Here is a 15,663-nt window from a genome sequence, read left to right on the forward strand (position 1 = left end):
CAAATTTGCATAAGTAGTTTCCCAACGACAGAAGTGCTATTTGGAACAAAATAAATTGCTTGTATTGTATGCAAGGGCACAAACCTTGACCAAGTTTGTGGTTGCTTCCCTGCTCCTATGTTTCTTTAAGTACACCCTGATATTCCTGCTAAGAAGCCCAAGTTGGTGGCCCTCTGTAGGTAGATCTAAAAGGATAATAGTTTATTTATTATTTCATTTAATTATTTGTTTTCAGGTAGACCTAAAAATCTTACTGTTTATCTAGAAGTCTTCAACATCTGTATGTGACTATTAAGAAAAATAAATAAAAAATATTTGAAATATGAATTACGTTGCTGCAGGATTTTCTAGTAATTCTTCTGTTTCCTTTTTGTTTGTTTGCTTAAAAGTAAGTAACACCCTTAGCTCTCATTTTGAGATCTAGCAATGCAGTCAGTGACCGGAATCGTGGATCTTTTTTGAAAGATTTTAATTCTAGTGTTTCGGAACTTCCCCGCTCCAACAAAGTTTGTTATTCAGAATCTACATCTCTTTCTACTTCTCCTGTTGGACTGAAGTGAAGGTGTTGTCAGTCTGTCTAGTAAATCCAACCCACAAGATAACATAATCACATACATTCATTTCTCAGAGACCTTGGTGGTTCTTATCTCCTTGCTTTTATGATCTCTTATGAACAGCCAGGAATAGCAATTTGCAGGCTGTTTGTAAAGCCATCTTAGTCTGAACCTAGCCTTCCCCTCTTTTATCACACGGCGATATTCTGCAGCTAAATCCCACTCGCCATAGCAAAATTTGCTCTGAGCTCCATTTTCGAATAATTTAAGTATTCTCTGTGTGTATGGAATATATCAAACATGCAGTGTAGGGCGATTATCATTTCAATGAACTATTTATTAATAGAAGGTGGTGTGTGTGCTTTGCTTAGATTTATTGATATGCTGCCCACTGTATATTGTAGCCTGATGCTATTTAGTTCATGGTCATCAGCGTCTCAGACAAGCAGTGCCGTGGCTCTCATGGTCCCAGTTCTTCTTTGTGCTTTGCTCAACTTTATTTTACCACTATATCATCTAGAACCTTAAACACAAGGCTTGAGTTCTGTGTTAAATCACAATTGTTTCCTATTAAGTGTTCCAAGCTCCCCATTTTTATTAAGTTACTTTATTAAATCCTTAATAACATAGATAGAATAGTTAGTTAATTTGTGTGTTGAGCCATGGATGTTAATTTGTAAACATAATAACATACTGCAATCATTTGCATAATAGCATTTTAATCTTTTTAGTAAAAGCTGTAATTCCCTACAAAGTACACTGCAGTAGAAACTAAGTGACTATTGGTAATAGTACAAAGGCCTTAAAATTCTGATCCTATTATAGCGTTGGAACATACCCAAACTGCTTCCATAATCTCTGAAATGTTACTATTCTCTGATTTAGGTGTCTGTGTCAAGAATAAAAATGAAGTATAACTGGTAGCAATAGACTATTTCCTAAATGTAATTTAGTATTCACGAAGCACCAGCACTTTGCAAATAGCTCTGAGGCTTTCCTTCAAAGTTCAGAGCTCCAGCCCTGCACATTGTGTGAGAAACACCAAGGATCTCACACTAAACTTGGTTGTGCCGAAGACAAGGCTCCAATAAATCATGCTGATGTGGCACAGGGCAGGGCATAGGCCACCAAGAATTTGGCTGTTAAGTCTCCTCCCTCCTCCCTGCCCGACCGGCCTGCTTTTACCTCCTTGAACTAACTGCTTCTGAGCAGCAGTTTGGGAGAGAATGAAAAAGTGGGGGAAATAGTTAACAAAGAGACTTCTAAAAAAAAAAAAAAAAAACCAAAAAAACCAAAAACACAACTCTAGAGGGGGCTTGAAAGAGCCCATTAACACCAATCACAAGACTGGCCAAAAAAAAACAGAAAAAAAAAAAAAAAACAGAAAAAAAAAGCCTACTTGTTTAAAAGTCAAGCCAAGTCATTTTACGCAAGATCTGGTAATTCATTAATCTATCCGGCTGCAAACCTTGAATGAATAACTTGCTCTAGTAATGGAGATGGGCAGGTCTACACAGCATCAGTGTTTAGGATCTGAAACTATGCAAATTATTCTATCATTTTGGAAGAGAAAAGGCACGAAAGTATCTCCTATTATCATTTTGGGGTAAATTGCGTAATGGATAAGAAGTCATTTATCTTTGTAAAAATTTGCCCTTGCCAAGAGTAAGAGTGTGTATTTCCTGTGTATCTCTCTCCCCTTTTCCCTTGCTCTCATTCTAGCTGCTTGTAATTCAGCATCTTTGGCAGGCTACAGTAAAACACAGTACCCTGCTTTGCTTTCAAACTATACCTCAGAGCACACAATCTTGAAAGTAACCTGAGAGGTTAAAGAAGAAGAAAAAAAAAGGGTCCTTACAAAATTGTTTTACATCACAGGCAATTCATTTTATAAAACACACAATAAAAGTTTTCATTGTTAAAAGAATAGGCACATAATTATCGGGACAGATAAACCTTGTTAAAAATGTGAAGTCTGGGGTAGAGAACAGTGGAAGAACAATTTGGCTGTCGGTCTTTAATGTTCATCTTTTTATCTGCTTTGTGTGTTGATCTCGTTCAGAGGTGAGCCATCTGCTGGGCTGTGTTTCCAGGACATTTCATATAGATGGGGGGAGGAGGACAAACAGACACTATGTATAAGCTTACCATGCAAGCAAGCACACATCGTTGCTATACAAAGAGACAGTTTGTCCACTGCAGCATCCTGAATCTTAATGACTTTAACCTCGACTAATATCTCTGAAGTAAATCTAAGAGGCAGTGCGCCACTTCTTCCTGATTCCTCCCCAAGTTTTCCTCCTTGTGAATGTGGGTCTCCACTTTCCTGGCTCCCAAGATATCCAGGGGGAGTAATGTTTAGTTCAATGACCCACTGGAGAGTCCAGGAGGTAGGAAAAGCCCAAGAAATGTCTCACCTCCTTCTTGGAGTGCCAACAGTATCGAAATAGTTGGTCTCTATCCCCAAAACACAAACTAGCACCTTCTACAATCATTGTGCCCAATTACACATATGGATCCTCACTTTCCAAATTGCAAATGGCTAAGAACTGGATTGACTTCCCTGAAAAACAGCAGCTGACCTCATCTTTTGTAACCACAACTTACACTAACAAAAGCAACCATCAGGAAAGTTAGTGGCGAAGGATGTCATTTAACTGGCATCCTTTGACTTACTATTTATTAGTAGGGATCGATGCCAATAGACATAGCCCCATGGGTCAGAGCTCCTGAGCCACATTTTCCCAGTGGTCAGCACAATGGCGAGGAAGAAACAGGGTGATAAACCAGATGTTCCCAAGATAAGGCAGATGTTATCAAGACAAGAAGTCTAAACAGTCTTTAACTGAGGTGTGTAGAGAAACACACACACACACACACACACACGTGAACACTATTCAGTCTCCCAGCTGGATAAGCCCACAGTAGAGGTTGAAAATAAAGCAGCACACAGGCTGGGTCAGATGGTTGCTTCCTGATTTGTGACTCTCCGAGATGAACATCTAACTGATTTATACCCAGAATTTGAAATTTTGCGGTAGACTACAAATGCAAAGAGAAGTACAACATAAATTTTTAAAATACTCCATAAGTCTCCAGGAGTTTCAACATTCTTCAATGTTCTTATGTTACAGCCAATTATCTCCCCACTTAAATGGCTATTATTTTCTTACTTGAAGTCTATATTCTCCCTAAGCGTCATTACCAAGTGTGGCAAAAATCTGGTTGTGGGCCGTAAATTGAATTTAAATGACAAACTTTTATTGATTGCAAATTGGAAATTCCAGAAATCTTCAAGAAGTGATTATTGTAAATGAATTCGGTCTCTCCACATAAAAAAGGAGAATTTATTCTCCTGATGATTAAATTAAGCGGAGGTGGTTTGGACACACATTTTTTTCTCTGTTTGTTTTATTAAAATTCCAAGAGGTTTGCCATTCATAGAAAAGTCTGCCTGACCTCAGGCACAGGCAGAAGCAGGAATTCATTACCATGGAAGGCTACAGAATTTCCTCCAAGGAGACAAGTGAGAAAAAGCAGACACCACATGAATTTGTGGATTGGGTTAAATAGGTTCTGCCCCTGATGCAGCAGGGAGATGGCAGCCCCTTTGTAAAATGACTCACAGTCCAAGAAAGTGCTTCAGCTCCTAAGGGTGAGCAGAAACTTAACCAGATAGATACCCGTGAAGTTCCAATTCCCTTTGGAATATTTTCGAGTTAGTCTGCTTCGCCACCTCCCTCCCTAACCTAACCCATATTTATCAGGACTGATGGAATTTTCCTTTGAGGTGCTTAAATTTTGTTCCCTGGACGCCATCCCCTCTGCTGTCACCTTGTCCCTTCCCTGCACCTGCATCGCATGGGGTTTGGAATGCAGCAGAGCCTGCTGTCGGATTTCCTCTACTTTCTGCTTGTCCATAGCTCTTAAAACGATCAGAACGATCACCCTTAAATACCATCCCCGTCACGTTGCTCTCCTGTTAAAAATCTTCAGCGGCACCCTAATTCCTATCGTGGAAACTCTAAACACTTGCAACTGGGTCCTCAGGGCCTGGCATAATTTTGTACCCACCCTAAATCCAGACTTACCTATCTTACTCCTGTGCTCCCATTAATACATTTTTCACTTTGAGTAAACCAAACTCTTCACCTTCATAATCTGTCTATGGAAAGACTTCACTCTTATTCTCTTATTAACCTTGGTGATGTTATTCTTGCTGATTCCCTCCTTAGCTAGGATACATACACACACACACACACACACACACCCCTACATGTATACATGTATATATGAATACACACAGTCTTGCCATATTTGCCACTTGCTAATATATATATAATATATAACCCCATGCATATAAATATACATGTGCACATATACATGGATGTATATAGTGTTACATTGTTCTCCAATTACTGATATATGTGAACATGTACATATATACGTATATTTGTATACACAGTCTTCCATTATTTGCTAATGGTTTCCGATTTCACCCTCCCCAACTAGATTTCAGGTCCTTTAGGAAATAGATCTATTGGAGCTTTATATTGAATTTTCACATTAACTAACGCAGTTCACGCCATCAATAAATATATGATGGTTAACTCACTCATTCATGAGGTTGCGACTATTTACTGAGTACACTTTCTCCTGCTTTCTAAGAAAACATCTAGAAAAACTTCAGTGAACAAGACAAGCTGGTTCCCTGCTCCCAAAATGCTCAGTCTCTTGAATAGCCAGGATCTGTTGTTTTTAACTTTTTCATAAGTATATAATATATGCCCATTGTAGAAAAAAATTAGAATACAACTGAAAGTCGAAGGAAAAAATGTAAAGTCATCTATAGTCCCACCATAATGATCGAATATTCTTGAAAGTTTCCATCCGCCATTCCCCGGTGGCATATAGCAGGACACCTTACAGACAGCAGGAAACCACCCTTTTTCTTTTACAAAAGTTCACAGTATCAGACCTTCCTGCAAGTTTCAGTAATTACCCAACATGAATACTGGCCACAGCTTAGAGACCTTCCCTCCCCATTAGCAAAGGCACCCTTCAGTACGTATTCTGAGCAACGACCTAGAGGCAGCTACATCCTCACTCTCCACGCACTAAAGAACCCCAAGTAGCTGCATTCAGAAGTTACCAGACCAACAAATGAAAGATGCCCATTCAGTGGAATCAAGGAGGCATCAAAGCAGAGGTTAAAATAAAGCAGAGACAAGGTGGCCCACAATGTCCCAGAAGAGCCAATGTGCTATTTAACCTAACCCATGCCACCCATCTTTACACACTGCCATGCTTTAAAAGTACTTCTTTATTCTCCTCCTTCAAACAATGCACAAAGCAACAGAGAGAAGGAAGTTGTGTTGCAATATTCTGAAACATAAATCTTGCTACCAGCCGGTCCAGGGACAGCATCCTGTTTTCCTGACACATGGATAAGATAAACTGGGTGCTGCACCTATAGGCCTTGTGTCCTGTTTTGCTAAGTGGCTTCTGAATCATACGTGGTCACCTGCATTTACACATCCAAACATAGGTTGTGCAAGCAGAGAGCGCTGTTTGTGTGCCCAGTTACTCAACCAACATGCACAATTACGTGTCAGCTCACTCTTCTCCCACTCAGGAATTCACTGTCTCCCCAGTTGGGACATTCAATTCCATTCTTTTTTTTCTTCTTCTTCTTAAGTTATTCAATACATAAAAATCAAACTAAGATTCAAATTATGGAAGAGGTCAAAGGAAGAAATTTCTATTTATTCCCAACGTTTAAACATTCTGCAATACTAAATGGAACTCTAAATACCCGCTTTCTTCCCGCTTTGATGAGAATTCAGAAATCCCGTGGCCAGTTTCCAGCAGTGTCATCAATGTGATACTTGAGTCAGGGAAAAGTGTTGAACTGCTCGGTGCCTTATTTTATTCTGGGAATCCGAGGTAGATAATGCTTGTTATTGGCAGATCAGAGGTGGCAGAGACCGTGACTGTTGGGCTTGCTCAAGTACAAGGCCTTCACAAATGTGATGAGGCAGGGTTTTGAGAACTGGAGGAGAACAAGGGAGCACAGGTGAAAGTCCGCTGTGAGAGGTTTAAAGTCACAGGCGCTGGGAAATGCCTTTGGGGTAATGCAGCTTTGGTAGAAGCAACGTGCAAGGCTGTAGCCATTCAAGGGTTATTCTGTTGCCTATGGAGTTTCTTTACAGGGGAGGACACAATTTTAGAATTCCACCTATGCTCAAAACACACTTTTTTTTTCGTTATAGAAAAGATGTCTGAGTTTAACGCTAGAGGGAAAAGAGCAGAGGCATCTTTCTGTATGCAAGTGCTGAGGAAGCCACGGCTGTGTGTAACAATATGGCCACATTTGGCCTTACCCTTGGCCTCAACAGAGAAGAATGGGCTTTGTGACATCAGAGAAAACTGTTATGGGGACTTATTGATACAGTCACTTTTGCTGTCTGCCACTAAGAGAAGTCCTGACATATCAGTCCTGGGACCCTGGGCATCTCGATAATTTTATATGGCTTCTAAGTCTTCATATCCTGTATCTTAACTCTATTTTCTCTCTCAGAAATCTGACGGATTCATCTTTAGTGTTTTCTAAAAATTGCGGCGACTTTTTTTTTAAACAGGGTTTCTTCACCTCAGCACTATGGTAATGGTCACTTGGGGTCAAGTGATTATTTGCTGTGGGGAGCTGTCCTGTGCATTATAGGATGTTAAGCAGCATCTCTGGTCTCTACCTACTAAATACCAGCAGCATCTCTCTGCCTCCTGTCCCAAAAATCAAACATCCCTCCAAACAATGAGAAATATCCCCAGGCAGGCAAAGTTGCCTTCAGTTGAGAACCACTGGTTTAAAATGAACTGATGAGAGATTAAATGAAATAAACCTTGTGTTTAGAGTGTTGAAAACAATTCCACCAGTAGTATAAAGTTATATAGGAAAACAAAAGGGGTGTCTTTGTGTAGATTAAGCATCTATAGATATATAACTGGTTGCCAAACCCAGTCTCCCGGAAGTGTAAATGAGAAGTACCTCATGCAGTTGCCACGACATGAAATACAGGGACACCAGCCATGAAAAAAAGGTGTATTTTTTGCAACCAGCCCACAAGGGAGGCCTTGACCACCACGCCATCGCCCCAACCACCTTTTAGTTTTTCCCTAACCATCTTCTACAAAATGCATGGCATTCACCCAATATGAAATAGTCGATTTTTAGATAAGAGGTCTATGGAGATGGACATTTTTAAAAGTACTGTTTACTTAATGCAGCATGACTTAAAATGGGCCTGTAACCTGACAAGTGTACTGAATGAGGAATGTTCAATTTACCAGTTCGAACCAGCCAAGTCCTCACATGAACTTTCTGAGACCCGGCTGAGAAGCCTGGGAAAGTATAACTAACCACAAACCCTCAGTGTTTCCTCCACCTGATTCCTTCTCCCCAGCTTTCACTCCATTACCTTAAGCACTCTTCTAAGACCCACTTAATGCTCCAGGCATATTATAAAACCTTAGTGGTCAACAGAATCTACAGCCATCTCAGCTCACCAGCTATATACCTGCTTCCATGTCAACCAACACTGAAAGGAAAGATTCTGTTCTATTTTTAAATATATTGAGCAAAGAAGCAGCTTGGTATGTAAAGGATGGCTGTCACCCAAATTCACTGTTATTCTATTTTTAATCAAGGATAATAGACTTCGAAGTCAGATACATCTGGGGTTCAAATCCCACGTCTTTGTCAACTGTGTGATTTTGGGAAAATCACTTAGCCTCTCTGAAACTCACTGTCTGCATATGTAAAGTGGGAATGATAATAATAGTACCTAAACAATAGGTTGTTTTGAGGGATGAGTGCGATGACATACATAAAGCAAAAGTGTGCCCAAATGTTGGCCATTTTGCTATTACTATTACTCTTATGAACATACCATATTCATCACTCACTCACTATTCACAAAGCACTTATTCAACACCTTCTGTGTGCTGGAAAAACTCAGTAAATATTGTAAAATGGGTTTTCTTAATGACTCAATAAACATTTATTCAGTGCCTTTTATGTGCTGGGTGCTGGAAAAACTCAATAAATATTGTAAAATTGGCTTTCTTAATGACTTGAGATTTCAACCAAACAACATTGAAGTATAAGAAATGTCTCTCCTGGTGGATAAAAAAATACATTTAAAGTGCTTTGTTTGGAGGCTGGCACATGGTAGATAGAAAATGTTACATGATAATGGTGGTGCTGGTGCTGGTGATATTGAAAACTAGTTGATTTGATAATCTTTACTCAATTCACTTGCCAGAGTTTGTCCCTCTAAGAAACCATTTATTTTCAAGTAAATGAGGACTGATCTTGTAAGAAAGAACTTCTTTTCTCAAAGTAACTGTTTAATAGGTGCAGATTAACATTCTTTATTACAGGGTAGGCTTATAATAAAGAGTCTAGAGCCTGGGAGGTAATTCTCACTACTCAAAAGTAAATTAATTTTGACTAATTTATAAGTAAATATCAGAGTAGTTGGGCTTAGAAGTTCCCATAATATAAAGAAATCAGAGGTACGATTATACATATGACAATGACAGTAAAAAAAAAACTGCTCACCTACTTTGTAAAATAATTAAAGGTAGACCTCATGCCTTGGTTAAAAAGAAATGTGTTCTTTTACATTCTACGTTAGTTTACGGTAGGCACCATTTACTGTGGGACATAGACAGGGATAAACAGGTGTAGACGTTTGTTCTTCTTTGTCATTTATTCTTTCACAGTCCCTTAGTATTTCAACAGAGTTTGATGCACTCTGTTGTGGGTCCTTAGGGCCTTAATTCTCAAAAAAAAAAAAAAAATTTGTTTTCCAAAATCGTTTTTCCACACAATAGGAAGTGCCTAAGTATGATAAAAAGTCTTTTGGTGACAGCAAAGTAAGAACTTATTATGCTTTCAGGCCAATAATATTTTAGTGTGGCATAAGCCAAGTTCAATGAGAAATTAATTTTCACCAAGGGCTGTCCTTACCTCAAATATGTTTGAAGGCTCATTGTTGTACTGATTGGATATTATTTCTGACTGGTCACTGCACCACTTGAGTCCACCCAGAAAGCTGTCTGTATCCAAGTCGTTCACGTCTAGTTCAGAAAGGTCAAGTTCAGGAAGATCTGGGCAAAGAGGCTGGTCTTCACCAACCAGAGCAGCACACTGCAGGGGGCAGGGGAGGAAAGAAAAAAGCTTTCATTAACTGCAGGAATTTATTAAACTGCAATAGCATGTGATAGGAATTAAGCCTGGTTAATTCAACGACACCACCAAAGCTGGTTTCCAGGGTTTTAGTCCCCAGAATAAACATCCTAAATTCTTTAACTCACTTTGCTCCCAAAGGATACTTTGCCAGAACCCTTCCATCCCAAATTCTACCTCCAAATCCACAGTAAATGCCATGCTTCCATGAAGCCTTCTCTGATTCGTCCAGTTAGAAATCAACTTAGATTTGTTGGTACCTCTTTGATAGTTAGCACTTACCAAGTTTCAAATTGTTTTCTGGTTAACTATATGCAAAATTTCACTCTACTCTTAGAGTATAAGCCCCTTGAGGGAAGGATACAGATTTGATTTCACCTTGGAATTACATCACACGTACGAGACACAAACGATGACTAAATGAGAGGAAAAAAACCCCATAAGAACTATACCAGGAAAACTTTCTCCATTTACTCTCTCTTTAACCATTATAATCCATAAAATTCATTTAGCAACTAATGATGCAACGTCCTTTAACATGTCTATGGTTCTCTTGAATTGTTATTTAAATCTTTTACTTGACTTTTCATGAGATTCTGAACTTCTCAAACAGGTCAAAAATAAATCCATTGAGATGAAGGACAAAAATCATATTTTTTATGATCTTTGTTATCTTCCACTATGTGTAACTTGCAAGTCTTCTGTGTTGGTGTGTGCGTCTGTGTATACCGTTGGGATCACCTGAAGTCTGAAAAGAAAAACCACTCTAGCACACCACAACTATGTTTTTGTTCATCATTTATATATTCCTAAACTATGCTCTAAGTGAATTCAAAAGAACAATTTTTTATTTGGAGTTTTAAAAATGGTTTCAATATACTGAGAGGCTTAAAATACCCTCTACCGGGACTGGGCTGCTTGTCACCTCCTTGCACAGAGTAAGTGGTCTGTTAACTCTCCTGCACTGTGGGTTTCTGAGGAAAGTGGACCCGCTTCCTAAGGTGGGCTTCTAACCTCGAATTGGCTATCTGACTGCTGTTTCATCACTGCCCATCGTGAAGAACCCTGCAGAAACTTCCTTTGGAAGGGATCTGGTGACGCCAGAGCCATAAGGACTTTATCTATCTGCAAGCCGAGGGGTCTCAATTGAAAGGCACACTCTCTGAGGTGGTACCCTCACGGCCCTCCCTTCCAAGGCCAGGAGAGATGCTGGGGAGTTCTTCCCATCCAGGCAGCAGTTGGGCATGAAGCTAAAGATACTGCTTGACATTTCGATTTTGAATAAAATAAGTTCTACGCAGATTTTTTTTCTCAAGCACCCCTGTCATCCCTGGCAGGCTACATTACACGGGTCATACGCAGCAGCATGTTTGTAAGCAGCACGCTGAGAAGTAGATACTGGGGAATGGAGCCAGCAGTTGGTAAGGGGAGGCTGGGAGAAGGCTGAAAACTCCTGCACTTCCTCCCTAAGACCACTGGGCCCCACTGAGATCCCAAACTGCAGGCACAAAGGTAATGCCAAGAAAGGGCAACCCCCTTCATCTCAACTCTTCCCTTATCATTTTATCGGTCTTTCTCTTTTATTATTGGAGTTAGCCCAAAGTTACAGATCCGTATACTTGACTAGATTGATAAGTGAGCGGAGGCTGGGCTGAAGAGAAGATTTTGTTCTGGGACAGTGTTTGGATTTTGTTACAGGCATAACACTTCCCAGTCTCCACACTTGCCCACTGCTTGTCCTCCAAACACAAACACACACACCCCCACACACAGTTAACTCTTCCACAACACGACCAATTCAGAGACAAGGGGGGAACTTTTTCACTGGTGCAAAACCCACTAGGATTAGGGGAGAGTCCTTAAAATAAAAAGCCTAAACAACAAAAATGACGACAAAAAAGAATAAGTTAGACAACGTAGGATCTCTACATCTGGCTTAAATTCCTTTTGTGGACGGCATACTCTAGAACCCGTGTTCGGGAATGTTGATACCAACTGGTGGACAACTTCTTGCTGTCTCCCTCTTTAACAGCCCTCTCGAGGCATGCCTTCTCCAAAACCCTTTAACCTTTCAGAAATATGTATTTTTCAGTAACTTTTGAAAACCATTCAAAAGATCAGATCAATTTTTTTGTATTTTACTCTGCCGTAATTCACATATTTCTTTCCTTTCCTCTCTCTGTCTGCCTCTCTCATTTTTGCTTTTCTGTTATCATTGAAAAATGTGCATGTGCTCTTGCCAATGCTGACGTGCTAATGAAATCAGGGCTTCTGAACGTGGCATTATCCTGATAATCTAAAACACATTAGTGGCAGCAAGTGTTCCTGTTATTAATTTATATTTGGCCTTTGGATGATGCCAGACTTAACAGTCCGAGCCCTGTAACTGTCCTCATCTGACACTCTGATATTTACTGCTTCCCTATACATCTGTAACAGGTGTGCTTTACTGCAATTACAGAGACACATTCTACTGCCTCTTCGCAGCTATGACAGCTATTTCACAACCACAGCCTTAATTTTATAATAAGATTTAAGAGGATAAAGCAGTCACTAAACACAAAAGGCTAATTATTGTACGTTATTTCACCCCAACAGACTTTTCTCTTAGTTAAAGAGCAGACAATAAATTAGCTTAACTGCACTGACGATAATGAAACATTATAATTAAGTATAATTCTCCATTAACCTTTTGGAGGTTTTTGTGCCATTGATGGTAAATTTTAAAGAGAGAGAGAGCAGAAAGAGTGGACTTGGCCACATTAATTACATTAATGAAAAAAGAACCTGACTTCTTAAAAAAAAAATTAGGACAGGGGATAAGGGGCAGGGCAGGGGTCAGTAAAGAATGACAGTCTTAGTAGAGTGTATGTCATCGGAACTGTCTCTATCAATCTTGGTAAGCTTACTGGACATCACCTTCATTAAACTGTGAAACACGGGGCACTCTGAGTAGCTATAGTGATAGAGGCCTTTATTAACCAACGTACTGTCCCGTCATTATGTGCAAAAGGGCATAATATGTTTTAGGATGACAGCAAACATTAATGATTCAAAAAATGAAAGCGGCCTACGCTACCTGCTGCTCATAATATCTGAGCCTGGCGGAGGTGATTCCCAGGGCTGCCACCACGAAGGCTGGGCTGCTAGCAGCCTGCTGCCTCCAGCGCAATAGAGAAGCGACTGGCCCGTCTCAGCTGACCGACAACTCAATCCACGGCTGGACAATTAGCCCGAGACCTCACCTCCTTAAGAGCAAAATTAAAAAGCCGGTGTCCTAAACGGTTCTGACGCTTATTTGAAAATGACCGCAGGAATGCCGACGAGGAAAGGAAATCTTCCCTATTTCCATATGATCTAGTTCTTCAATCAACTCCTAGCAGCATCAGGAAGAATACATGATGGAAAAATGAAACTGCAGCAGCTGAGACCCACAGTGCCAGCCAGACAACCGCCCGCAGGATACTCCAGCTACTCGAAGACAATTAGAACTTTGAAGCCACTTAGAACCCTGAGTCGTAAGAGCTGCAGGACGTACGAATTATCCATAACTCTTCCACCTTACCAAGAAATCACAACAAGAGAAGAACAGTTACAATCTGAAAATATATATCTGCCAAGGCAAGAGAGGGCAAACGGAGCCAGCATTTGCCAGCCCAGCGAAGAGTTAAGGATCCAGGGCATGCCTCACTAGAGAGGAAAAATGCATTCGCAGACGGCCTTGGCCAAATTATTTTCACTTTAGATGTGTATCGCAGCACCACATGGACATCTTATTTAATCAAATCACGTGTAGCCCTTGATCCTCCCCTTACCCTACGTGCCCCCAGCTTCCCAGAGGAAGCTCTCCCAGCCCTTTGCCAGATTCATTGTTAGCTGCTCAGATCCTCCCTGCAATTCAATTCGGGTCCATCTCACCAGAGTCCACAGAAAGTTTTGCTTGTTTCCCAAGTTGGCCAAACTTCCCGAGAACATTCCATTGTGTTGAATGCGAACATGCCGCGGTCCTCCGTCCCCCCCGCTAGTCACTCTAGACTCCAGAGATTACGAGGAAACCAGCTCGCTTTTTTCCCCCCTGTATGAATTGTAGCCAGCAGAGACTGTGGAATTGATGTATTGCCATCTATTTTTACACAAGCAGTGAGCAGCTCCACACACAGTCCTGCATAAACTCTATTCTCTCTCCGGCTTCAGGCAGCTCTCCGTGGTACAGAGAGATTTAACCATTGGCTTCCCTGCCACTGACGCTGATGGAAAACCTTGCACTGTAAGGCTTTTTTTTTTTTTTTTTTTTCTTTACTGGCCAAAGCTTTCAACCACATAGAGGAGTTTTAAAGGAACCAGCTTTGTTGTTTTGTGTTCTGTGGGAAAAGCAATCTAAAATAGCCCAGCAGGATTATTTAGGATTCTGTGAGTTCTCTGATGAACAGAGAGGGAAGAAGAAAAAAATCCAGACTAGAGTCAAAACTGACTAGATTTGAGCCCATCCATTTTAATATTTTTATCTTCATCTTATTATAAATAGAAATGGCATTTTTCCAACCAGGCCACTAAACACCACTGGAAAGACTTCAGCTTCTGATTCATATCAATATCTTAGGGCATAAATATTGCATATGAGTAGAAACAGAGCCAAAAGCACATGGAAAGAGTTTCTAACTGCAACAGATCCTGATGACAGCAGCTAAGCTTTGATTTGTTCACGGTATCTCAGAGCCACCTTAAAATAGCAAACTTATTGGAGTTAAGATAAGATTGAGATTCCCTTCCCAAAGCTCCTGCCGGGGCTACTCTGCTGCCTCCTCTCCTCGCCCAAGCCCAAGCCCTTCCCCCTCTTACAGGAATAATTGCATTGCGAGGGAAGCTTCCGTCCTGGCTGCAGTGCTGAGCCCAGCCCCACCTCACCTCGATGTCACTCCATACAGAGTCCTGGTTGCACATGTCCCACGCCATCCAGCTCCTGAATGACGCCAGTCAAGCTGTTTCAACTCCAATCCACAGTGACACAGAGCACACACTCATGCAGGCAACCAGCCCCTTACTGAGAGTGAACTGAAGGCACCTGTCTTACTACAGTCCCCAGTCACATGACAAAGCTATTAAAAAGTAGGCTGGGCTGTCACTCACCCAGCCTCCCTTCTCCTGTGCTGCTAGCTGCTCAAACTCGTGACGTCACTCAAAGGCAGCCCTCTGCCTCAGTGAAGTAACGCTTAAAAAAAAAAAAAAAAAAAACGGAAAGAAAGAAAGAAAGGAAACACTTGGACTTTTGGAGCATCATGCTGTGACTAAAGCCAGCTTTGAATGCCACCGACTCTAAATGGAGCCCTGGCCATATAATAACTAAAATCCCCTGCAATCTTTTTTTAATTTATTTTCCTTCCAAAACAAGCAAGTGGCAAAGCTCTCTGTTTCATGACAGAGTAACTACATTCTGAGCTAAAATGTGGACTCCCTCAGAACTCAGATTTGAAGACATCCAAGAGGACTTGGTTTGGGACTAAGGCAAGATCTTATCACATGATGGATTTTTATGAGACATTTTCTAATTGGGGGAAGTGTTTGAAAACAGAGAATGGGGCATGCTTTCTTTCTTTCTTTCTTTTTTTTTTTTTTTTGCTTATTTAATCAACAAAACAGCCTGTATTTGTTAAGGTATAAACAAACTCCTCTACCCAGAAATCTGCTGTCCCTGTGGCAGTAGGGAATACCAGCTCCCGAGAAGTGTTACTGCAGTTTACTTTGCTCCATATAAGGAGAACAAGCAACAAAATACCACCCTTTCAGGGTCCTTCTAATTATTTTCATTTCTCTCATAGGCTCTCAGAAAACAAGTGTTAGTAAAGACAGTCGCTGCCG

General features: G+C 40.7%; 1 protein-coding gene across 1 annotated transcript in view; it reads right to left on the reverse strand.

Moving 5' to 3' along the window:
- Nucleotides 1-15,076, reverse strand: part of PPARGC1A (PPARG coactivator 1 alpha) — a 98,530-nt gene extending 83,454 nt beyond the window's left edge. The window contains exons 1-2 of the mRNA XM_073805123.1: nt 14,713-15,076; nt 9,589-9,768 (exon numbers count right to left, since the gene is read on the reverse strand). Coding sequence (XP_073661224.1) covers nt 9,589-9,768; nt 14,713-14,760 — 228 coding nt within the window. The 5' untranslated portion in view covers nt 14,761-15,076. The remainder of the gene's footprint in view (nt 1-9,588; nt 9,769-14,712) is intronic.
- Between the last annotated feature and the right edge of the window lie 587 nt (nt 15,077-15,663).

Source organism: Tursiops truncatus, chromosome 5 (genome assembly GCF_011762595.2).
Source record: "Tursiops truncatus isolate mTurTru1 chromosome 5, mTurTru1.mat.Y, whole genome shotgun sequence".
Classification (NCBI taxonomy): domain Eukaryota; kingdom Metazoa; phylum Chordata; class Mammalia; order Artiodactyla; family Delphinidae; genus Tursiops; species Tursiops truncatus.